The sequence below is a fragment of the Leptodactylus fuscus genome, chromosome 7 (assembly GCF_031893055.1).
Source record: "Leptodactylus fuscus isolate aLepFus1 chromosome 7, aLepFus1.hap2, whole genome shotgun sequence".
NCBI lineage: Eukaryota > Metazoa > Chordata > Amphibia > Anura > Leptodactylidae > Leptodactylus > Leptodactylus fuscus.
In genome coordinates, this window is record NC_134271.1 from 112730452 (window position 1) to 112754708 (window position 24257).

General features: G+C 40.4%; 1 protein-coding gene across 1 annotated transcript; it reads left to right on the forward strand.

The window, feature by feature from the left end:
• The first annotated feature begins 1490 nt into the window (after window positions 1-1490).
• Window positions 1491-24019, forward strand: ZFYVE1 (zinc finger FYVE-type containing 1). The gene is made up of 11 exons (XM_075282886.1): window positions 1491-2813; window positions 6295-6799; window positions 13066-13280; window positions 16693-16799; window positions 17651-17759; window positions 17911-18008; window positions 18092-18209; window positions 18952-19122; window positions 20156-20336; window positions 22227-22337; window positions 22884-24019. Exons 1-11 carry the CDS (start codon window positions 2328-2330, stop codon window positions 23114-23116), a joined length of 2334 nt encoding a protein of 777 aa, XP_075138987.1. The 5' UTR covers window positions 1491-2327; the 3' UTR covers window positions 23117-24019.
• Window positions 24020-24257: the final 238 nt, after the last annotated feature.

Below are 24257 nucleotides of genomic sequence, written 5' to 3' on the forward strand. Positions count from 1 at the left end.
AATGGGGTCCGTGTGGTTTTCGCACAAAAAATTCGGAGAGAAATGTGGAATATCAAACACAGATGTGAACAGGGGCTAAATCTAAATGACTAATCTAGTCTGTAATTTGTATACATCTGGAATCCGTATAACTAGGGTATGCAATCTGGAATCAATATAACTATGAGATCTAGTCTATAATCTGTATAGATGGGGGATCTAGTCTATAATCTGTATAGATGGGGGATCTAGTCTATAATCTGTATAAATGGGGGATCTTTTCTGAAATCTATATAGATTGGGATCTTCACTGAGATCTATATTTCTTTTGGCTGTCTGGTGTGTGGACTGTCTTAGGTCTGTACTTATTTTGGGGTTGTATGACAGGGTCATATGTACCATATGTGACTGAAATACAGGAAATTACAGACATGTCCTATGTACACGTTGGCACATATGGAAATAAAACTACACCATTTTCTGCCTCTGTTTGCCCTGTCAGAGTGACAAATCCCAAGGCTATATAGAATACAGTGCACTGTATGCGATCCCTGTCCAGGTTACTTGAGGACACGTAGCGTGCAACAATAACCGCAACAACAAGCCCCTGTACACACCTCACACACCAGAGCTCCGAATCTAACACGTTAACCCCTCCAGCACCACCACGTCGCGGGAATTAACCATTCAGTCACCGAACACATTGATTTTCCATGATCCTACAATGTTAACCCCAGCATCGCCAGCCCCTCCCCCACACGGTGTTTACTAATCAGTGACAGCCCCGGTCCGCTATTTAGGCAGTGCGCGGAGCAGTAAGGAAATTGCAGAGAGTTGTCATGTGACCGCCTAGAGCATGTGACGCTGACGTCATCAGACCTACAAGGAGCAACTCCATTCTAGGCACGACCGTGTCAGGAGTCACCGGGGAGCTGACCCGGGAGCGGAGGGAGCCCACTTGTCAGGACAGTCTCCGCGGGGCACGGCTTACACCGGATGTCTGGTCTGTAGAGCTGTCCGGGGTCCGGGAGGAGCTGCCGAGTGATTCCTGAGTCACTGCCGGATGCCGGCTTGTGTTGTAAACAATAGATGCCTGTAGTGTCTTCCTGAGCAGGTCCATCCAGGTAGCTGAGCCTCCTGTCCTCCGGCCTTCTCTGTACCTGTCTCCTGGCCTCCTGCGTCAGCACCTGCAGCCTGTGCCTTCTGTATCCAGCACCTCAAGCCTGGCCTCTAGCCTGGACCCCTAACAGTAGGAGGATTGGTGGGCTCCTCCAGCACTGGATCCACCTGACAGCCTAGTCATCTGGAACATTGTCCCCAGAAGATCCCTACCACGCTCAGTAGACCTTTGTTTGGAACAGGGACCACAAACCATTCCCGTTGGGATCACTGAGTTGATCCCTTGTGTAACACCAGAAGATCTCTGTTGTTTAGTGTATGACTTGGGATGATCCCTATTATTACAGTGTGACACCGGAAGATTCTCCTTGCAAAGATTCTTTCTTTGGATGATCCTAGTTTGACACCAGAAGATCCTAATTCTAGATGATCCCAGTTACACAACAATAGATTTCTCGTATAAAGTTTTTAACTTTAAATGTTACCTATTTGGAGCTTCCGCAATTGAGATTCTTATAGGTTCGCTTTTCTATCCTTAGAAGATTCTGGTACTTTTGACAATTTCCTTAGAATATAATTTCTTTAGTATCAACTACAATTGGAGACGCTCTCTTCTGAAGAACATTGATCTCGTTTAGTCCAGTGGTTCTGGATCTGTAGACTGTCTTCTGGAGGAGATACTCTTGGGTACATTCATAAGCCAGTTTTTTGTTTAACCTCAAGTAACCTTTGTAGTTTTGCATTACTTTGTTCAGCTGTCTTAATTCACATACATGTTTGTTTACATGGAGATAGCCGGGTCTGGGAGGGAGGCCTAGATGACTATTTATTATTCTTCCTGGTCACACTGGAATAACCAACCGGTGACACACACACTGACATAACTACAGGAAGCTAAATCTCAGGTGGCAAGGTTTGTTCTTACCAGATGCAATCTTTGTCTAATGTGCCAGTAGGATATAGAAAACCTATTTTATTCCTTGTTGTGCTAGATAACAGGTGGGCATTTACTATTTCTAGGCCACATGATATGAAGTATCTCCATAGACCCTACATTACTACTGGTTTATGTTAATGGGAATTCTGTGCAATAAACCTAATTTATAGCACTATTAAGTATATTTTTATTAGAGTAGATTTCCTTTGGATTAATATTTAGCTCCTTAGTAAATTGAACCATAGCCTGTAAAGATTTAAGCGGAACTTAGCTTTTAGCTTCTAGATAGAAGATGAGCAGCCAAGGCCCAGCTGTTGATAAAGTTATGATGACGGGTTTGATGTGCCAGGAGAACTTTGCATGTTCTGGAGGAGAAGAAGCTGTGTTTGAATGTGATGAGTGTAAGACGTTACAGTGCCAGCGGTGTGAGGACGTTCTGCACAAGCAAGAGAGACTTCAGGACCATGAGCGGACACGGATACCACCTGGCTATATCCCTTATTGCTCCTCATGCAAGGGGGCAAACAACGGCGGTGCCACAGGAGCTAAACCTCGGGCAGCTATAAGGTGTCTCTCTTGCAAAATTGATCTCTGTGCTGACTGTCAGAAGCGTACTCACTCTGGGGGGAACAAAAGAAAGCATCAAATAACCTCTTACCAAACCATAAAGAGCCCCGAACCTCAGGAAGGTCCAAAAGTGGATGATGAGATCCGGAAAAAGAAGATGACAGAGAAAGTTGTCAGTTTCCTACTTGTGGATGAAACAGAGCAAATTCAGGTATTACTATTTTGATGCTTTTGTCTGTATTCACTTGCAATAGTCTAAGGAATATCTTTTCAGTACCTGCAGGGGGCGATGTCATGAACTGCACTGTCATGCGTGATGTTGTATTTCCGATGCTTGATATGGCAGATTCCAGCAGAGGGAGTATACAGTACATATAGGTGACCTTTGTATTTATGACTTAACACTGAGAACACATGGATAATAGTATTTAAACCTGAAACAACCAGCCAGGAAATCATAGGACCCCAGATAAACAGGGCTGGAATTAGATGTAGTACGTAAGACACAATATTAGTATCTAGTATTTCCATGGTGAAACATTTCTTCATCTATCTATGCTTATCTATTTCTAGCTTTAGATTTTTGCTCCACCAGCGTACCATGCAATGTGTATGGGGTTGCCCTGACTTTTTCATGAATTAGTAGTAGATGTTGGGGAGTAGCTAACTGTCAAAGTACAACACACCTAATTCTTTTTCTCTTCATGGGATATAAGCCACCACTGGAGGTGTTAGGCAGTGGCTTAAAGGGAGTCTTTCAGGCCGATTGGGAACACTAAACCACACACAGCACTAATATATAAAGGTGTGTGGTGTGTGTGTGTGGGTTTTTTTTTTTTTTTTGTATAGATGGTTTTAAATCAGGGTGATTTAGGAAACTAATCCCCAAGACTATATGGTCCTTTGGGTGGTTTATTCTCCAAAATCAACCTGACAGGTTCCCTTTTATGGGGTTTTCTGTCTCCCAGTTGGTTTTCATACTTATGATCTATCCCACAGGATTGTTCATCAGTATATGATTGGTGGGGGTCCAACACCCAGACACCACACATCAGGTGATATGGCTGCCTTCTGGTACTTTTAACCCTTAAGTACTATCATGGTTTCTATCATAATATGTGTGATCGACACCATGGTAGTACTTAAGGGTTAAGCGATTGCAAAGGACAGAACCAAAAGCAGCTCTGCTCCTAATCAATTTACCAAGAACAAAGTTGCAGGCTCTGTCCATTGTATAGTTAGGGGCACCTTCAGTTCTGCTCCTATTGCTTGAATGGACCTGAAGGCCCTGTCCTTCTCTGTAGCTTTTGGCACCCAGAGGTAGTGGGTTCAGCTGATTGATACATGTGCTGGGTTTTGGACCCCCACTGATCATATACAGATTATAGATCATCAGTATGAAAAACAAGAGTGGGTGGTAAACTATTAGCCTCAGATACAATGGGGTAAATCATTGTGATCCCCCTCCATTCAGGCTGAATCAGCTGGGGAATCCGTGACAAGATTGAGGAGGGGGCTTCATTATTTCAATGGGAGAGTGATTTCTCACAAAATCAGCTCCAAATCCCACAATGTGAACCATCCCTAAGTTGTCCATAGACATGAGATGGCCTCTGAGAGCATTTTTATAGGGCAACAGGGGAAGTATCTTTACACCCTATTGTGGCAAGACCCAGTGTCTAATCCGATCATACCGGTAATTGTTTACATCTCTGCCTGAGAAATAACTGCTTGACAAACTTTACAACAATATAACCTTTCTATCTGGGATTATTATTTCAGTGACCGGGCTGTATATCATGACACTTCTGTAGGTGGTTAAAGTATCATGACCTAAATAATGGGGGGGGGGGGGGTCTTCATTATATTACATTTAGCATTTGGGATAGGCCGTTACTGCATTTAGGCCCGACCCTCTTTTTATTACAGCACATCACCTCCGCCTCTGACTCATTCAGAAATGGCTGACAGCCATGGTCAGTCAGAAGCAGTAAAAATCCTCTAATTCGTTAACAAAAAACATCTAGTGAGTGAATTCTTATTAAAGTAACATATCTCATTCTTTATACATTCTTAATAATGTGTAATAGAAATAAAAATAGTTTTATTTTGAAGCCAGAGTCCAGCTTCTTCTAACTCAATGGCTCTCACTCCACAACCCTGTTTGTATGACGGGGGTGAGGACTCTGACCCCTAGGAACCCCACTGATCACAATATTCCTTCACTATATGCTATTATTGTTAAATCCCCTTTTATAATAACACTTTTATTTCTGATAAATGGGGTCCCCTTGAGCTGTTGCCTCCTTAAATCAAATATCTAGGTCTCTTTAGTGCAGAGTGCCAAGATGTCTCGCAGGTGAAGTGTACGTAATGTTTGGTTGTTATGTGTGCAAGCTTTGTAGATGGCAGGTGAGATCATTTGACAAGCTGATGCAATACTCCCTTATATATCTATATGAGGAGAGTGGGGATTACTAAGTCTAGTTTAGCACCAACATGGCATCCGGTATACAGAAGGCTTCGGTCACCATGTCAGTCAAGTGTTTGCAAGATGTGTACATGCAAGTTTTGTGGGGGCAGAGGGTTGTCAAAATGTATGCAGAATCATGGCCAAAAAACACAATTAATCCACAAGATAATTTGTAATATGCCATAATCTGAGCACATCAGAGGATTGTACAGTTACTACTAGCTTAAAACTGAAATATCTGTCATTAACAATTTCCCTGAGCTCTTGGTGCCAAAGAAAGCTCAGCAGATTTCCTTCAGTCACCAAATTGCTCTGGTTCCAAAATCAATTTCTTCACATTTTCAGGATATTAGTTGGCTACCATTGAGCAACACCCTTAGATGAGAGTAGGACCCGAAAACACAGCTAAGGACACGTTTGTTTTCACCACCTTGAAAATGGTGAGGGGTTTATACTCCTAGTGTATTAAGTTTAGTTCATTTAAGGTAATCTGTCAGTGCTTTTAGGAAAGCATAACGTAGTTACAGATATGCAGATCTCATTGCTATGTCTGCTTGTAAAGTACGTTTTGTATAATATACAACCCTTACATGAGGACCCCCTAACGGAATACCGAACGCATTGACAATTGGTGAGCTTATGAAAGCACACGGACCCCATAGACTATAACGGGGTCTGTGTGCTTTATGCACAGTGTCTGCAGAAAACATGCGGACAGAAAAGTGCTTCATGATCTATTTTCCTGTCTGCATGTCCTCGTGCGGACAGCATGTGGAACCCACATGGACCCCATTATAATTTATGGGGTCCATGTGCTTTCACTGCTTGTCAGTGCGTTCGGTAGTCTATTTGGGGAGGTCCCCGAATGGATTACTGACTATAGATGTAAATAGTGCCTAACAGAAAAAGATTGCTGTTATGTTACTGGAGCTCCCTGATGCCAGTGGTTTTCAGTGAAGACATTGCTAAGCCAGTCTTAGAACTTTTTCATATGGCAGGGATTCCCATCCATGTGGAGCCTGAGCCTTTCTAAGATGACTAGACCAGCATTTAAAACATCTGGTGCTGGAGAATTAGTAAAAACAAGTGCAAAGGAAAAGTGGCCGAGTGCCCAAAGCAACTAATACAAATTTTGCTGTAATTTTTCAGAGAACATTTGTCTGATCAGTTACTATTACTGTCATTAACCTTTTGCTACTTGATCTTTTTGAAACTATAGGTAGAAGATGAAGAGGAATTCTTGAGAAAACTGGACTGCAGTCTTGAAGATTTACTAAAAGTTGTCTCAATTTTTGGAAACACCGGTGATGGAAAATCTCACACTCTTAACCACACGTTCTTCTATGGACGTGAGGTTTTTAAAACCTCTCCCGCTCAAGAATCTTGCACAGTTGGTGTTTGGGCAGCATTTGATCCCGTCCATAAAGTTGTAGTCATTGACACAGAAGGACTGCTCGGAGCCACTGTCAACCTGAGTCAGAGAACTCGGTTGCTTCTTAAAGTCTTAGCCATTTCAGATCTGGTTATCTATAGAACTCACGCAGATCGTTTGCACAATGATCTATTCAAGTTCCTTGGTGATGCCTCTGAAGCCTACTTGAAACATTTTACTAAGGAGCTGAAAGCGACCACTGCACGTTGCGGTTTAGATGTGCCACTTTCCACTTTGGGACCTGGAGTCATCATCTTCCATGAAACTGTACACACCAAACTATTGGGATCAGGTAATAATTCCATTCTAGATACAACGTACATTGATTCTGTTATTACTAGGTTAGTTGTTAAGGCTAACTAGAAAGTGAAACATTATATTTGTCTAACTTTACACCACCTATTGGCTTCCTTTGCATTGTAGACCATTGTTCACTGAAGCCCCTCCCCCACGGTGTAGCACCATGTATGGCCGTTTCTTTGTGCAAATGAAACCAGAATACTGGTGCATATAGCTTGGTACATCTTCTTATATGTCCTTATTTCATGTCAAACAAGGTGTGTGTTTTTTTTTTTTTTTTTGTTTTTTTTTTGGGTACACTAAGCATAGAATTAGCTGAATAGCTTGTTTGGTAACTTCATAAGTGGAGAAAATTCCATGATTTTTATTTTGTCTTTTCTTGCTTTAAGCTTAGATTTGGGTATGATTTTTGAATAGCGTCTAGTCACGGCTTTGTTTACATCTTGTCTCATGTCTTCTGTAGCACAAGAGTGATGTGGATGAAAGTTTCACTACTGACAATGAAGGAAATGACTAACTCTAGCCCCATGTCAGTGAAACATATCATTAGCTTGTTTACGCCAAGCTCTGATATATGAAATAACTTTACATCCTCCACTAGGTTGTTGCTTCATCAAATAAGCAAGTAGACTGCAAGAGCAGCTATGTAAAATTAGACTTTATACTGCTATCTGATATGCTGTTGCTATCCTCTGCTATATATGAAGTGTCTGGCCTCATGGGCACTTCTCAAATCCATCGACTAGACAACTCTACCCCCACATAAACAGGGATACACTACTGCAGCTGTGACTCTGAGATCCTCACGACTCCTGTAAATTTATCTTTTAGTTTAGGCCTAGTTAATAAATGTGTAGAACCTTAATATTTACAAGTGATGGTCTAACATAAAGGGAATGTCACATGTTTAATTTTAGTGTTATTACATGGGATCTGTCCGCTAAATATTCTGCCATATGTAAGGGGCAGATCTGCTCTTCTATTTGCTCAAAAAGCACAAAAAAAAAATTAGTGTCCTATAGCTAAAAGTAGTGATCACAGAATACAGCAGACTTTTCTCAGTGGCCCCGCACGGTTTAATGTTCTCCAGCAGTGGCCCTGCATAGTTCAATTTCCTAAACCAGTGGCCACATATAGTATAATATCCCCCCCCCCCCCAGCAGTGACTTTAGTTTAACATTCTTCTGAGTGGCCCCACATATTGCAATGTCCCCCCAGCAGTGGCTCCAGTACTTGCCTCACTGCTTCCAGGTGTGCTGTCTTCTCCTGCTCCAGGCATACATATGTTATAGGATTGTACCTGCATCAGGGGAAGAGAGCAGGAGTTGTCAGGAAGCAAAGAGGTAAGTATATACACTGAAGCTGTCCCAAACTTGTAGGCCGCAGGTTGCTGGACTACAGGCTTGGGAAGCTTTAGAACAAGGTTGAGAGTTCTTTTCTCTTTCTTCTGATCCAGCTAGATTGGCAGAAATGGGGAGAAGTCCTGGGGGTTCAGACCATGTGTTTGAGACCCCTGATGTAGAAAGTGCATCAGGATGTGTGTGCTAAAATGGCAGCTGAAACTAATAAGAGTTAATAGAGTCTCGTAGGAGAAATAAAGTACCAGCCTTTTTCCCAGTTCCTCTTTAGTGTGTGTGTCTTCTGCCTTCTACTGACCTCCAGTATAAATGTGCTCCTTCATTTAACCCCTTCCCGCCGATGGCATTTTTTGTTTTTCGTTTTTGACTCCCCTCCTTCTAAACCCCATAACTTTTTTTATTTCTCCGCTCCCAGAGTCATATGAGGTCTTAATTTTTGCGGGACAATTTTTTTCTTCATGATGCTACCATTAATTATTCTATATAATGTACTGGGAAGCAGGAAAAAAATTCAGAATTGGGTGGATTTGAAGAAAAAATGCATTTCTGCGACTTTCTTACGGGGTTTGGTGTTACGGCGTTCACTGTGCAGCCAAAATGACATGTCCCCTATATTCTGTGTTTCGGTACGGTTCCAGGGATACCAAATTTATATGGTTTTATTTACATTTTGACCCCTAAAAAAAATTCCAAAACGGTGTTAAAATTTTTTTTTTTCTAAAAGTCTCCATATTCCGACGGCCGTAACTTTTTTTTATACGTGCGTGTACGGGGATGTATAGGGCGTCTTTTTTTTGCGGGGCCAGGTGTACTTTTTAGTTCTACCATTTTTGGGAAATGTTATTGCTTTGATCACTTTTTATTCAAATTTTTATCAGAATTAAAACAGTGAAAAAAAACGGCGGTTTGGCAATTTCGACTATTTTTCCTGCTACGGCGTTTACCGAACAGGAAAAATATTTTTATAGATTTGTAGAGCGGGCGATTTCGGACGCGGGGATACTTAACATGTATATGTTTCACAGTTTTTAACTACTTTTATATTTGTTCTAGGGAAAGGGGGGTGATTTGAACTTTTAATACTTTTTATATTTTTTTTTATTTTTTTTAATTTTTTTTTGCATTTATTAGACCCCCTAGGGGTGTCGAACCTCAGGGGGTCTGATCACTAATGCAATGCATTACAATGCTAATGCTTTGCAATGCATTGCAAAAAATCATCATCTCTTTTGCAGGCTGTATACACCAGCCTGCAAAAGAGAGGATTTGCAGACCGGCTGGGAGCCTTTAACAAGGCTCCCGGCTGTCATGGCAACGGGGGGTCGGCCCTGGAGCATGCTCCAGGAGCCGGCGATCCCTGCCAAAATGGCGGCGCCCATGCGCCGCCGGGAAAATGGCGCCTTTGACAGCAGCGCCGGAGGGGTTAATGCCTCCGATCGGTCCGGGGACCGATCGGAGGCATCAGAGCCGGTTGTCTACTGCTTAAAGCAGTAGACACCCGGGGGCTATGACGGCTGCCCGGCTCCCGGGCGGTCGCCATAGTTACAGACCCGACACGCGCCGTACTATTACGGCGCATGTCGGGAAGGGGTTAATGATGACTCTGCCCATGCTGTTCCAGTCCTAAAGTAATGCTGGGATTACATCTGAAGTCTCTATTCAGAGTATCCGCTGCAAATCCATCAGAAATCACCGAATGAAAAAGTCCTGCAAGCCTGACTCTTTCATATGGCAATTTCCATTAAAAAGAATGCATCCAAAGGACCCCCTTACAGTTAATGGGGCCAATTTTTGTCCATCATAGAGTGGATCTGTTTTTCCATTGACTGACCAGAGGAACGGATCCACTTCTGCAGGTGTGAACCTGGAAGTGTCAGCCAATTGTATCTGCTCTTGTGGATTTTTGTGGTATTATTTCAAGCTTATGTGATAGACATATAAAACAATATTAAAAAGAACACCACCAAAATACGTTTTACTACAAGTCTTCATTTAGACAACCATTTTGGATATTTTCCTTTTAAAGGGATTGTCTCATGAAGAAGAGTCTGCCTTCTCCCGTAGATTACAGTAGTCTATACATTTCCCTTATGTATTACACAGCAGATATGTAATACATGGAGCCACAGAGTAAAATAAGCTGTTTCTCTGCCCTGTCTTATAGAGCAAAACCTGGACCATATGGACAGAGATTGACTTTGTGAAAAGACCCCTTTAATTTGTAATTGAATCTTTTTCATATGATTTTTTTTTTTTTTTTTTTTTTTTTCCCCTGTAAACAGTTTGATCCATAATGGTATACTATAGCTGGAATGTTGTTTTTCCGACCATAATTTTATTCTTGTGCTTGGTTAGACTGCAGGCTATCATTATGTCCTAAAATAAATTGGATACTTATGCCATTCAGTTAGAATTTCCTAATCTGACAAGAGTTGTCTAAATGAAGAGCGTTTCTTTACTGCAATACATTTATATAAGCCGAAACTTGTAGCACTATGACCCATAAAAATCACATTCGTTGTTTGGTAGTGAAGTGTGTTAAAGCTGTGACATATTATAGGCCAGATTATTATAGCCATGTACTTATACTTGAGGTATGCCATGAAAAAGGAGGATATATAAATATGGATAGAGAATCAATATTTATCTCAACAGCCAGATTCTGATCCGATTTTGAGAATGAGTCGGACTCCTGCTGGACAGTGACTCACCCCTAATTCCACTCTCTTCAGTGAGATAGCCTAAAATAGCCACATGCTGTACTTTGGTTATTTTCACAACTTCCATTGAAGTGCATGGGCCCATCCACCAGGGTTTCATGCTGTATTTGCAGAGGGGCTAAATAACCCCCATTTTCAGGATCAGTTGGAGTCTCAATTGTTGTACTTGCACCAATCAGCAATTCATCCTATATCCTATGGACAGAGAACAACAATTTTTCATGGTATTAGCCCTTTAAAAATTATTTTACTGAGCTGATAGTGGCAAAATAAAAGTATTTCTCCATCTGATAGATATATTATAACAGTAGGATACAAAAAAAAATTTGAGATGAACTTGTGGTCCTAATCTGTTGCTGTAAAAAAGGTTATCCAAAATATGATAAATATCATATCTATGGGGGTTCAACACTCAGCACCTCCATGGCTATTTCAGCCCAGTGTAGAGAGCCAGACACAGACTGTTCAGTACACAATATAGTCGCTGTACTCCGCTATTGCAGCTCGGCTCTATATACTATTGATCTGATGCCATCAATAGCTGATCTTCAGTTACCACTTTAAGCTTCCGTGTCCATCCCAACATACATTCATACACTAAAGCAAGTTCTACGAATACTGATCACTGACACATGTAGCATACACGCGAGTCACTAACATTCTTTACAGAATCTCAATTATCTCAAAACAGACCTGACTTTCCTGTACATTGTGATCTTGTCACGTTTCCTACATTCCAGGCTGTCCTTGTCACTTGTTATGACCATTAGAGTCCTAAAATAATTACTTGTCTATTATTTACCAACAAGGTTTTAGTTTCCAGTATTAACACAAAGTGTAGGCTTAATAAATGTTCAATGGTCTGTTAAGAGCATTATTTCTCAACATGGATGTATCCTCGAGGGGTTACATGTCACATCTTTCTAAATGGTTACAGGTCACCAATAATCCATGGGTAAAATCTGTTCTGCAGTCATGATTTACTCCATTCCATATGGACCCTCTTCCTGCAAGCCTATAAACTGTTCATGATATGAAGACAGTAATTGGTCTTCTAAAAGATCAGATCCCCTATTCTGTTTTTCAGGAAGAATTACCTGGTCTATAAGACAGCATATAGGATAAACCGTGAAACCAGCACTACTAGAGTAATTTATTCAATTTGTCAAAGTTTTTAGATCCACAAAAAAATACATATTTAAGTTTTCACACAAACCACTAGAGAACACATAACAGGTTAGATATTTTCTGTAACCCACCTGTAAGCTTTGCTGTGTAGACTGAGATGGTAAGCAAAGTAATCTCTTATTAGATGGTAAGTGGGTTAACAGCTCTATTGTAGTGCTGGAGGCCTAGATAAAGCATGATAGACTCTATACACACAAATAAGACTCTCCCATGCCACTGTCTAGTCCTCGGGTATAGGATACGATCCCATTTTTAACCTGGAGACTGTAAGCCATGACATTTCCCTGTTAGTTGATTGCCATTCACGTCAGCTGCCATAACTTGCATACACACTGTCACTGTTTCAATATAAAGAAAGGCCTTAAAGGGATCCTATCTTTCAAACCTCATGTTTTAAAAAAAAAAAAAAAAAAAAAAGGCTATTCGTCTCCTAACTTTCGTTGTCTTCTCCGCGCCACCATTCGCCTAAAATCCAGTGTTTTTTTTTTTTTTGTTTGTTTTTTTTTTTTTTTGTTGCTATGTAAATGAGTTCTTTTGCAGCACTGGGGGCGGCCCCAATGCTGCAAGAAAACTCTACAGCGCCGCCTCCATCTTTGTCTGGAACAAGGTCTTCACCGCGTCTTCTTCCGGCGGTGTCTTCTAACTTCTAGGACAAGCCGACTGCGCATGCCCGCCGGCCACGAGAAAATGCCCGCTCTTAAGGCTATTCCAATGTGTTATTTAGACAAAAAAAGGGTTTGAAAGATAGGATCCCTTTAAATATGGTTGCAGCAGGTAAGTTTTTATGTGAGTTATGTCATCTTAAAAACAGAAAAAAAACACTTTTCTGTATATTTAATCTTTTTAATAAAACTAAATTGAATAGGATATATTCCCCTTAAAACGGTGATCATGTAGGTTATTTTTATTTAGCGGATTGCTGAGAACTGGGTGGTTATCTCTTGGTATATGTATATTCTATTTTCTTACTACTTTTTATATACCTCTTGTAGAAAAGGCCTCTGAAATACCAGAGAAGGTAATACAGGACCGCTTCCGTAGGCTTGGTCGATTCCCAGAAGCCTTCAGCTCCATACATTATAAAGGAACTCGTACCTATAACCCACCCACTGATTTCTCAGGCCTTAGACGTTCAATCGAGCAGCAGCTGGAAAACAACACCACACGATCGTCCCGTCATCCTGGGGTCATATACAAGGCTTTAAAGGTAAATATACCAAGAAGTGGGTGTCTGATGAATGTTAATAGCTGTCAATGGTTCTGTCATATCATTAATTCTGCTTGACCTCTTGTAAATGACAAATCTATCATATATGTAGTATTGTTTTACTGCATTATTTTCTCTTTTCTTGCACCTTTGTGGACTCCTTTAGTGATTATGGTGTATTTACAACCTATTTGACACAATCCTGAGTAAGGAATATGCAAATAAGATCTCATTGGTTTAAAAAAAAAAAAAAAAAAAAAAAAAAAAAAAATTTGCTCCTAGCACCACCTATTGGAACGTAGTTCCCTATAGATTACTTGGCTTTGAGAGGGTTTATAATATATTGCATCCTTGTGCACTTTTTTCATGTGACACATCCCACTTTTTGGCACATGAGTGGCAAATGGCACAATCTTGACCCTTAAAAAAAACCAAAAAAAAAACCAAACTGTTGGTTTAGTGTCTTAAACTCTGGTATTTTCCCATTGAAGAGGTGTTCTGGTAATTTATCCACTGAATAGGGACCCCAAAGATCACAAGAATGGGAGTCTCTTGTCCAACTTATCCATTGTATGGATGGAGTGAGTGGTCACTCATGTGCAGCCTCTGCAAATGGCAGATTGCTGTTTACTGTCTCCTGCAGTCTTATAGAGAATGACACCAATCAGTCCAGTGAATAGGGGGATACAGTCTAGTTACAGGAATACCCCTTTAATGTAGTAGTGCACTAAACCACTTTATTAAAAGAATCAAAGCAATGATCTTGTTTGGAGAGGCACAGAACGCTGCCAGGGTACAGAAGTTGGTGGATGAATATAGAGACAGTGAGGTGTCCATTCTGTGTGTCGGACAATTCTAAAAACAGCCACAATCTCTGGAGAACCCAAGAAAGGACAAGTGATCAGAAGGACATTTCATGTTGCCATTTAATCCAGTAGAATCAGTAGTGGCTACGAATAGGATTTTCTCTGTACATGTAAATAAAATATACTAGTGCAATGTATATGTATACCTCTTAGTACAGTGCAAGTGCCAAAATTGGTTGTTTTTTAAATATAAAAATGTGTGTATAATATATCTAGATGTCTATATATAATCGTCTTCTATATGTAGCTTTAACCTTTTGGAAAACATGTATTGTATTTTTAGATATGGAATTAAGAGTAGGGCTCTTTTAGTTACCATAGTAACCAAGGTCAAGATCTGTGGTGTGACAACCATTTTTGGGTCCTGCTATGTCCTCATGAATAATCCTAGGAATATGCAATACGAGTTCCATTTAATAAGACGTATTTGGTAACAGAGGACAGTCAGTGAATCAGTCTGCACACAGGGAAAAGGAGTATGGTTAGAGATAAGGGAACAGTCATATAGTGTATTAAGACAGAAATGACATATAAACAAGGAAGAGCCTATATAAGGTGCTTTCTGAGTTAAAGGGATAGAAATTCTGTATCAAATCAGCCACAGTGCACTGTAGGGGACGTTGTTCTGAGCACCATCATGCCTTTAAATCTGATGGTAGATGCACCGTTAGCTTGAAAAAGCTGTTTATAGAAATATGCAAATGAGGCTCAAGTGCAGTGGGCGTGCCAGAGCCTCCAAGGGCTCTGTATTTAGGTTTGAAACCTTAAAGGGGTTTTAAGTCTGTTAGTGCTATTAATGGGATAATAAATGTACCCATACACCTTTAGCAGTGTTTTGAGTGATTTCTGGGAGCTCCTGGCATCTTCTGCATTTGTTTACATGGTTGAGCATCCTGCTATGTAGCGTCCACACTAACCTTTCTTACCTTACTTGCCCTCCTCTCACCCTCCCTCTTATACACCCCATCCCTGTCTCTCTAGCTATTCCTCACTACTAGCTCTACCCAATCTACTTGGCCTGACCCCATTATACATGTGTCGCTTCCTCCTGCGGCGCACTATAGTCCCAGCACTGCTCTGTGCTCTGCAGCAGCCATCCACCTCTAATGCAAAGGTGGGGGAGCTACACAGTAGAGATGGATTATCCAGACCAGTGCTGGGACAAGCGCTGGCAGTCAGAAAAGATGGAGGAGCCATCCTGCAGGAAGAAGCCTGGAAGGAAAGTATGATGGAGTGGATGGGGGGAGTAGTAGTGACATTCCATTTTTTGGAAACTGATCATCACTGGATAACCAACAAATCTCCTTGAGGCGGTGACATGACTGCCCCAGGGATACGGGTAAATATACATTTTTGATATATTATGATCTTTAGAAAGTAAGCGGGAAGAGAGCGTTTAGATTAGTGTAGGGATTAGTTTTTATCCTGGACAACCCCTTTAAGACTCTGCAAATAAGGCTCATGAGCAGAGGGAATGTTACAATTTTTTTATTTTCTTTTTTTCCAAGGTAATGGTGACTCTACTGGGCTATCTAACACTATGGGGGTGCTCAGTATAATGTGCTCTACAATGCAGTCGCTGCTTTGATATTGAGTTTCCTGGTGACAGGCTCCCTGTTTCTTTTGCTCTTCCTGCAGCAGCCATCTTTTCTAATCCCACAGAACCGTTTTGTATTAGGAAAGGACCTATAGGTGAAGTTCACAATTACTTTGCTATGAGAAAAAACACAAGGGAACAAAAGCAAGTAATGGCATCACCCACTTAAGTTGCAGAAGTAATATACTTTGTAATGGAGAACAATTTGTGACTCCATTCTGAGAAGAGGTAATATGTATAATGCATGTACAATGCTTTTATGTAGACCATGTCGGTAATATTGCACACAAGCAATGCATTATTGGTTGTGCTAACACTATTAGCTTATAGATGCACAATTAGAATTTATGGTTGAAGTAACATAAAAGGAAATTTTTTTTTTTTTTTTTTCCTCTCATTACTTTTTACCCTAAAGACCACAGTGGTCTGCGTTTTATAGGGTTAATGGAGCACAATGTATGTACTGTTACATGACTTCTCTTTGCACCCAGTAAAGTAGTATCACATATACAATATATTGTACTTTATAAGACACATTTTTTTTTTTTTTTTTTTTTCCATCCGAAGTGAGTGTGGGGAGGGGGGGAAAGAGTCCATGCGTCTTATAAAGCAAATGTGGCAAAAATCGCCGTGTATGAATATCTCTTGGTGCAGAATGAAGCCAGCATATCGTTGCGTGGGTTATGCCACCGTCCTTTTGCATAACCACCTCCCCTGAGCCTCTTACTAAATTTAAAATTCTGAGGGATTGTTGATTCCATTGTATATAACATTCTCTTGTGTCCATTTGTCATCTTTTATATAACATTATTTTAACAGTACTGAATGCCTTTTGGATCTGTTCTATGAATGCCTTACAGCCATTACGGTGAATCTCAAATCACTGCTTATACAGTGTCTGAACACTTAAACACATAAACTATATATAATTTATCATATTGCTTTCCAGGCATTGAGCGATCGCTTTAGTGGTGAAATACCTGATGACCAAATGACACATAGTTGTTTCTTCCCTGATGAGTACTTTACCTGTTCTGCAATGTGTCATAGCTGTGGGTAAGTGTCCCCCACATTAATGGTATCTAGATTCCTCTAAGAAAAAAAAATGTACATATCTGCTTTTGGGCTTATGGCTTATTAGGAAATACTTAAGGCGGTGCATTTAAAGGGGGTCGTCTGATATGGTGTGTGTGTATAATTAGTATATTTAATATGTAATAGTATACTAGATATGATCATGGTATATTCTATATGTTACATTAGTAGTGCTACTAAGTGACCAATAACAGTATTCCTCCGGTAGGTCCGGTCTTATGTTTACAGGGTCCCCATCTGGCATCAGCAGTGCATTTGTGCTAGGTGACCACTGTAGCCAATCAAAGTGGTGACTTCTTTGCAAATGACTTCTTTTCGCCATCAGTGCTGTTAGTTTCAGCTCTCAATATACTAATTAGGCTATATACTGTCAGGGGGGTGGTCCTGAGCTCTGTGCCCCAACGAAGGTCCACCACGTGGGAGCCTGATTAGTATATTGGGTGCTGAAACTAACATTATTGACTGCTCAGGAACAGTGGGGGCCTAAAGAAACCACTTTAATGGTACTGGAATCGGTGGAGCAGGGCCTATTGATGGATGCAAAGAGTTGGAGTCGGTGGAGGTGCTGAAAGTTCCTTAAGTTTTATGTAGTTGAAATGGTGGCATTGAAAAATACAACTCCCATTCTGCAGAAAGGAACTTCTCATGTATCTATATCAATGGAAAAATAAAAAAAAGTTGTGTCCTGGAATGTGACATTGGTAGAAAAAAAAAAAGTCCCCAAATAGGCTCATCCTAAAGGGGTTAATTCGTCCTTTATTCTGTACACGTTTCTTCATACTGCTGTCTTATTCTGGCCTCCTGTTCTCTAGAGCAGGATGTAAGAACAGCATGAATCACTGCAAGGAAGGAATTCCTCATGACGCATCAAGACGCTGCAGATACTCCCACCAGTTTGACAACAGAGTGTTTACTTGTAAGGTAAGACTTAAAGTCATTAGGGTCATATAAGATTGTACAATTTCTTGCCTCTAATAAAAGACTTAGGGTTGTCGTCTTGGAGAGGAGTCTATCCTGTTGTGTTTTTACTTTGTACATTAACTTTGTCACTGAGTCCTTCTCTTTTTTTCAGGCCTGCTATGAAGGTGGAAGAGAGATGAATGTGGTACCCAAAACCTCTGCATCCACCGACTCTCCTTGGCTCGGCCTTGCCAAGTATGCCTGGTCTGGGTAAGTCATGTAATTATGATCATTATCTACAATACTTGAGACCGCTCTTCATACTAATACTTGCTTTATGCATCTTTATGTAGATATGTCATTGAGTGTCCAAACTGTGGGGTGATTTATCGCAGTCGCCAGTACTGGTTTGGAAATCAGGATCCAGTTGATACTGTTGTGCGCACAGAGATACAACATGTCTGGCCAGATGTAAGTGATTCCTTTCCTAATTTCTGTGAGACATTCTAGTAATTTCTATATGCATGTTCAGCAAATGGGGGGGGGGGGGGGAACCTTGCCAGTAGAGTTTGCAACTATGCATGTTTGTTTTGGAATTAAGGGGGGGGGGGGGGGGGGGGTTCCAGGCAACTCGCCTTGGTATTAGTTTTCAGTATGAGACTTCTGAGGTGGGAGTCTGAAACCAGGAACATTCAGCTTTTCTCACTTGCCACTATATGGAAAACAGAAGCAGATAGTTCTGTCTTCTGTTTGGAGGCTGTGTGGAGTGGCTGCAGCTCAGCTCCCATTCACTTGCATAGGGCTGCAGCCATGGAGAACAGAGCTATGTAGTGGCTGTGATAAGATACTATAGCACATTTCTATGCAAGTGAACGGGAGCTAAGATGCATTAATTTGGTATGGCCTCAACCCAGAGAACCGAGCTATCTGCTTCTGGCTGTGTGTTCATATAGTGGCTGGTGAGAACATGTGATCAGCAGGGGTACTGGTTGTTGGACCCCTACTGATCTGATATTGATGATCTTTTCTAAGGACAGATCATCAACATCATTTGCTTGGAAATCCCTTAAAGGTTGAATGTCAGATTTGTATTGGGTATAAATGTCCCATAGAGCAGAGCTGCTGGCAGAAGACTGTAGTCAAGGGCTTGATTAGGATGTTGGAAGGAACACCACTTATGGAAATGAACTTTACTTTTCTTACATTTCTTTAGTCTGATGGATTCTTAAAGGATAACAACAATGCGGCACAGCGTCTTCTGGATGGTATGAACTTTATGGCCCAGTCTGTGACTGAACTAAGTATTGGACCTACAAAAGCCGTGACATCCTGGTTGACGGATCAGATTGCCCCAGCCTACTGGAAACCAAATTCCCAAATTCTGGTAGGATTATGATTCATCTTTTCATTCTCTCAGGTTTCCTTTGAAGCTTTTAGTCTGTATTTCCACATGGCTCGTGGTGCGTTTAAGTGCTGTATCTAATACAAAGGAGAGAGGGAACATTTTCCTTCCATAGATGGATATAGATTAACAACTCTAAAAGCTGGAGATTTCTCACCACAGTAAGTGATGGCCTATTACTGGAACTTATAATTTACTCATCAATTGTGATGCTTGGCGAATGAGCCTACACAGGACGACTACCCTTGAATAGTGATGGGAAATGTTCATTTTGGAGACTGGTTCCCTATGATCTAGTTCATTCTAAAACATTAGTTCACTTAATTCATTTAGTTCAATAGTTCTCTGGCTCTGGAGTACTGGTGAGAACATGGATCTAACCTGGTATACAAAGTCTCTACTAGTTCCTTGGTGAGGTAAATTCCTGCTAAAATAATCTGTATTTTATGTCTTGAGGACATTTATATTGTCAACCTTTATCTTTGAATTATTGCCTAGGAGTTAGGCGACATTCTGTATAGTAAACCAGGAGGCTGATAGGGATTGTATTATATGACTTGTGAATGAACTATTGCACTAATGTGCTAGGAAAAGAAATCTTGGAGGTCTAGTGTTATCAGATGCACATGGCCGAGCACAGCAGTGACACTTATGAGAGTTTAATGCTACAGACTTGTGGATTGTGTATGAGATTGCTGAAAAGCAGTGCAGCAGATCTTGGCATATTAGCACAGACTGGACCTCTGGACTGAAGATGGCTTTTGACATTGAAGACCTATCCATATCAGCTTAGGCAGCTCCAGACAACACAGGATTGAATGGAAGCAGATGGTTCTGTACACTGTGTAGTAGCTTTGCTTGGTTACTGCAGATCAGCTCCCACTCAAGTGTTAGCTTGTTAGCCTTTGGACCACAGCTATGGCACCTTCTCTCATGCCTATAATACAGGGAGATTTAAGGTGTATTTCCTGTATATATTACTATTTATTGGTTATATTGCTTTTCACTTTTGCAGGAATGTACAAAATGCAGAAACCCTTTTAAAGAGAATGACACCAAACATCATTGCCGGGCCTGCGGAGAAGGCTTCTGTGATAGCTGCTCATCTAAAAGCCGTCCAGTGCCTGAGCGAGGTTGGGGACTGTCTCCAGTTCGTGTATGTGACTGCTGCTATGACCTGAGAGGAACACACATTGGTGAGAATATTACTACCTGTACCAGTACATACATTCTCAATGAAACTCTCTATATTGTTAAAGGGGCTCTATCAATGGGAAAAGTCATTTTTTTGATAAGCACAGCCTTTAGAAAGGCTATTCCACACCTACCTTTTGTATGTGAATTGCCTCAGTAGATTTTGCATGTCGTGTGTGTTTTTTTTTTTTTTTTTTTTTTTTTTTTTTCCCATTCACATGCTAATGAGCTTCCACCGTGCACTGGAAATGTTTGTGTGCACTGTCTGCTCTATGTGTATGTATAGCAGAGGCTGCTGTGTGGAGGACTCATCTATGCTGTACATACACATAGAGCAGAGTGCATACAGACAATTCCGGTGCACAGTGGAAGTTCATTAATATATGGATAAAAAACGGACTTATTCCAAATCTACTGAGGCAATTTACATACAAAAGGTAGGTGTGGAATAGCCGATCTAAAAAATGACTTTGTTCAATGACTGAGCCCCTTTAAGTGGTAATAAATTGGAATGAACAAGACATAAAAGGGATATTCCATTTTTTTTTTTTTTTTTTTTTTTTTTTTTTTTTTTTTTACTGTGTAAGCCAACCTTGCAAATGACATTTCATATTTTTTTTTCAAACTGGATTACTATTTAAATTTTGTTTCGCCATGCTGCTGTTTATACTGAGCTAATAACATTCTGTCAGTGGGGTCACTGCCAGAAGCCAAATGGAATATGTGAGAAAGTGAAGGGTGTAGTCTGGGAAGTATATTCCAGCCAGGCACCTAAGGGGTGTGTGGTGAGACCCACACCAGGGAGGTCATCTGACTAATCAGGCCCTAATAACAGTCTGAGTGTGAAGATTAGCAGGGTGGCACCACACTGACAGAGCTGAACTGTCCAGACTGGACCTCCAAAGCAGATACTGTGCCACCCGTTGTTGCCAAGGTGGGAGACTGGTAGCCAGTCTCCTGTATAGTCAGGGAAAAGTATCCTTACATTTAAGTTAGTTTCTCAGCTGAGAAGGATTTTGTTTATTCTGTGCCTCTGTAAAGGCAGTGTATGCGCTACATGTGAATAAAGGATAAACTTGTGTGCAATCCAGTGTCTGTGTCCCTGTCTCCTGCACTGCTACAAGCATCTACCTAAGCGATTCCCTACAGATGTCATTGCTGCTGAATTATCAGTGTGGAGAAGCAAGGGGCATGGTCTATGGTCAGTGATATATCTGAACAGGGAATGCCCCACAACCCCTGCTCCTATACTCTCTGGATGAAGCCTGCTCAACATTGATGAGTCTCTGAGCTGGTCCCATTCTACAAACCCTGCTCAACAGCAATACCGCCCCACAACTGAAGAGGCAGTAAATGGTCAGCCCACTGATGTAACAGCTACGACATCCCATTTGGCTTTTGACCCCACTGGAAGAAAGTCATTAGTTCATTATAAAGGGGAAAATGACGCAAAATTGAAACAGTAATCCAATTTGAAAATGAATAAAGGTCATCCCCAGTGTTGGATTACACAATAAAAAAGAAAAAAAATTATCTGGTGTTAGCGCATTATATAAATATATATATATATATATATTATATTTTTGTAGGCTAGGTCAATATCATATCAGTGTGGGTTCCAACCCCACTAATTAGCTGATAGCAGGAGCATTGAATGCAATGTATACAGAGCCGAACCATCCCCTTGCACAAAATATATTGCGATGAGGTGTTGATAAAGTAATTTGCTATATAACTAATCTTTCACATTCTCTCTTTGTAGTTCTATATATTGTGGCAGAGTAGTCCTTTACCAGATATAAAATATTGTGCTACTGCTCAGGGCTTCTGGGATCACAAGATGATATATACCGTAATAAAATTTGGGTGACCGCTTTCTATTTCCATTTTAGTTGCTGATAGCAATGAAGACGACGAAGGAGGTACTGTAATCGCAAGAAAGGTCGGTGAAGCTGTACAGAACACATTAGGAGCAGTGGCAACCGCTATTGACATTCCTTTAGGTAAGAAGTTATACCATAGAATAAACTTTGGAGAAATAAAATTTGGAGAAAATTAAGTGAATGTTGGCTGAAGGGTATTTTTAGGTCATCCAAATAATTTTTGTATCTTAATAATGATATACATAGGAATTTATTTTGACTGTTTTTAAATAAATATTTTTTCCTTTATGTTGTAATGGGGTTGAACAGCTTTTTTTCTTTTAATGGGTTACTGTTGCAATTTCAGCTAGTGGTAGTCTCTTTGCCAGTATTGTATTTTTACAAAATATTTCCCATATGTATGATCTCATTTTACCTTCAAGATGATTTTTATACACCTGAAATAGAGCCTCCCTACCAGCATTATAGAGCTGGACCCATGACAGTCAAGATGGCGATATAGCAGGCTGTATGCAATCATTTTCATTTAGTAAAACAAAAATCCTTAAATGGAGCAGGTGTGAAATGCCACAATGGTTACATCACCAGCATTGCCACATTTATTGATTATAGCTTATACACTTGTTTTTGTACTTGTTTGATTTATTTTATTTTGCTGAATTTTAGGCCTAATGAAGGATGCAGCGAGACCTGCATACTGGATTCCAGACCATGAGATCACAAATTGCTTCAACTGCAGAAAAGAATTTAACATCAAAATCTCCAAACACCATTGTCGGGCTTGTGGACAAGGATTCTGCGGTGACTGTTCAAGTGATAAAAGGCCAGTACCCTCCCGGGGCTGGGATCATCCTGTTCGTGTCTGTATTAACTGCAATAAGAAACCTGGTGATCTATAACCATACCCCATTACCATGTTTCACAATTCAGTACCTACTCAGGGCTAGATAATAATGGAACCTATCTTCATCTATAGGCTTCTTTACCAATGCATGCTCTGACCTATCCGCTGTGGTCTCTCATCATCACCCTTATTATGATCATTATCATATTTAACAAGATGGCACCAAATGTGCTCTGTTTAGGAGACTGAAAAGCATATAACCTGCACTTTGTAACATTGGAATAAAATCAACTTTGTATGCACCTTGCTGCTCCACCACAGTAGGACTTTTTATTTTTTGCTTTTGTTTTCTGTATATCTTCAGCAGGGGCTTTTTGCGGCGAACCTCTTCCTCCGGAGCATATTTTTATTTCAGCACCTTTTAATATGAGGAAAAGGGCAGTTTCCCAAAGTTTTCAACAATGTTTCTGCTCTTATTAGTTCATAGTAATACTTAAGACTTCATGTACATACATTAATTTATATATGAAAATCTTAAAATGTGTTAATTTAAAGAGATCCTCTTACCATATCGTCATGTCCAGCGCTTTGCATTATTTAATAGGCACTGCTCCACTGATTCTGACACTGTCCACCTCTGACTGGAGCTTAGAATCACACCCCTAGGTACAGAGCCCTAAGTAGCATATTAGGTGCCAAGGCTAGCAGCATTGATTACTCAGGAACGGTGGGGGCTAGAGAAAGTCCAACTGTAACAGAATCAGTGGGGCTGCTGTTATTAACAGAGGGCAAGAACTGGAATTCATGGAGGTGGTTAAGGATCCTCTTTAATGCGTACCTCCCAGTTATAAAACAACTTTTCATAAATGAATAATATCTATCAATATGACAAACTTGGTAATATATCTTATTGAAGAAATGTTTCCTTCTCAAGTTATTAGGCTGCTTTCCTTTTTTTTTTTTTTTCCACACATTTCTTTAATAAGGTATACTTATAGTTTTTATATTTATCTGTATTATTCACTTATGAAAAGTTTTTATATATGGAAGTATACTTTTTTTTTTCCTGTCATTTCTCCTTTTGACCTCTAAATAAAAATAAGATTCTGTACTGTCAGTTTTTTAATTTTTTTTTTCCTCCCCTAATATCTTTACTGAATATGTGTAACTTATATACGGCTGCATGATTGACAACC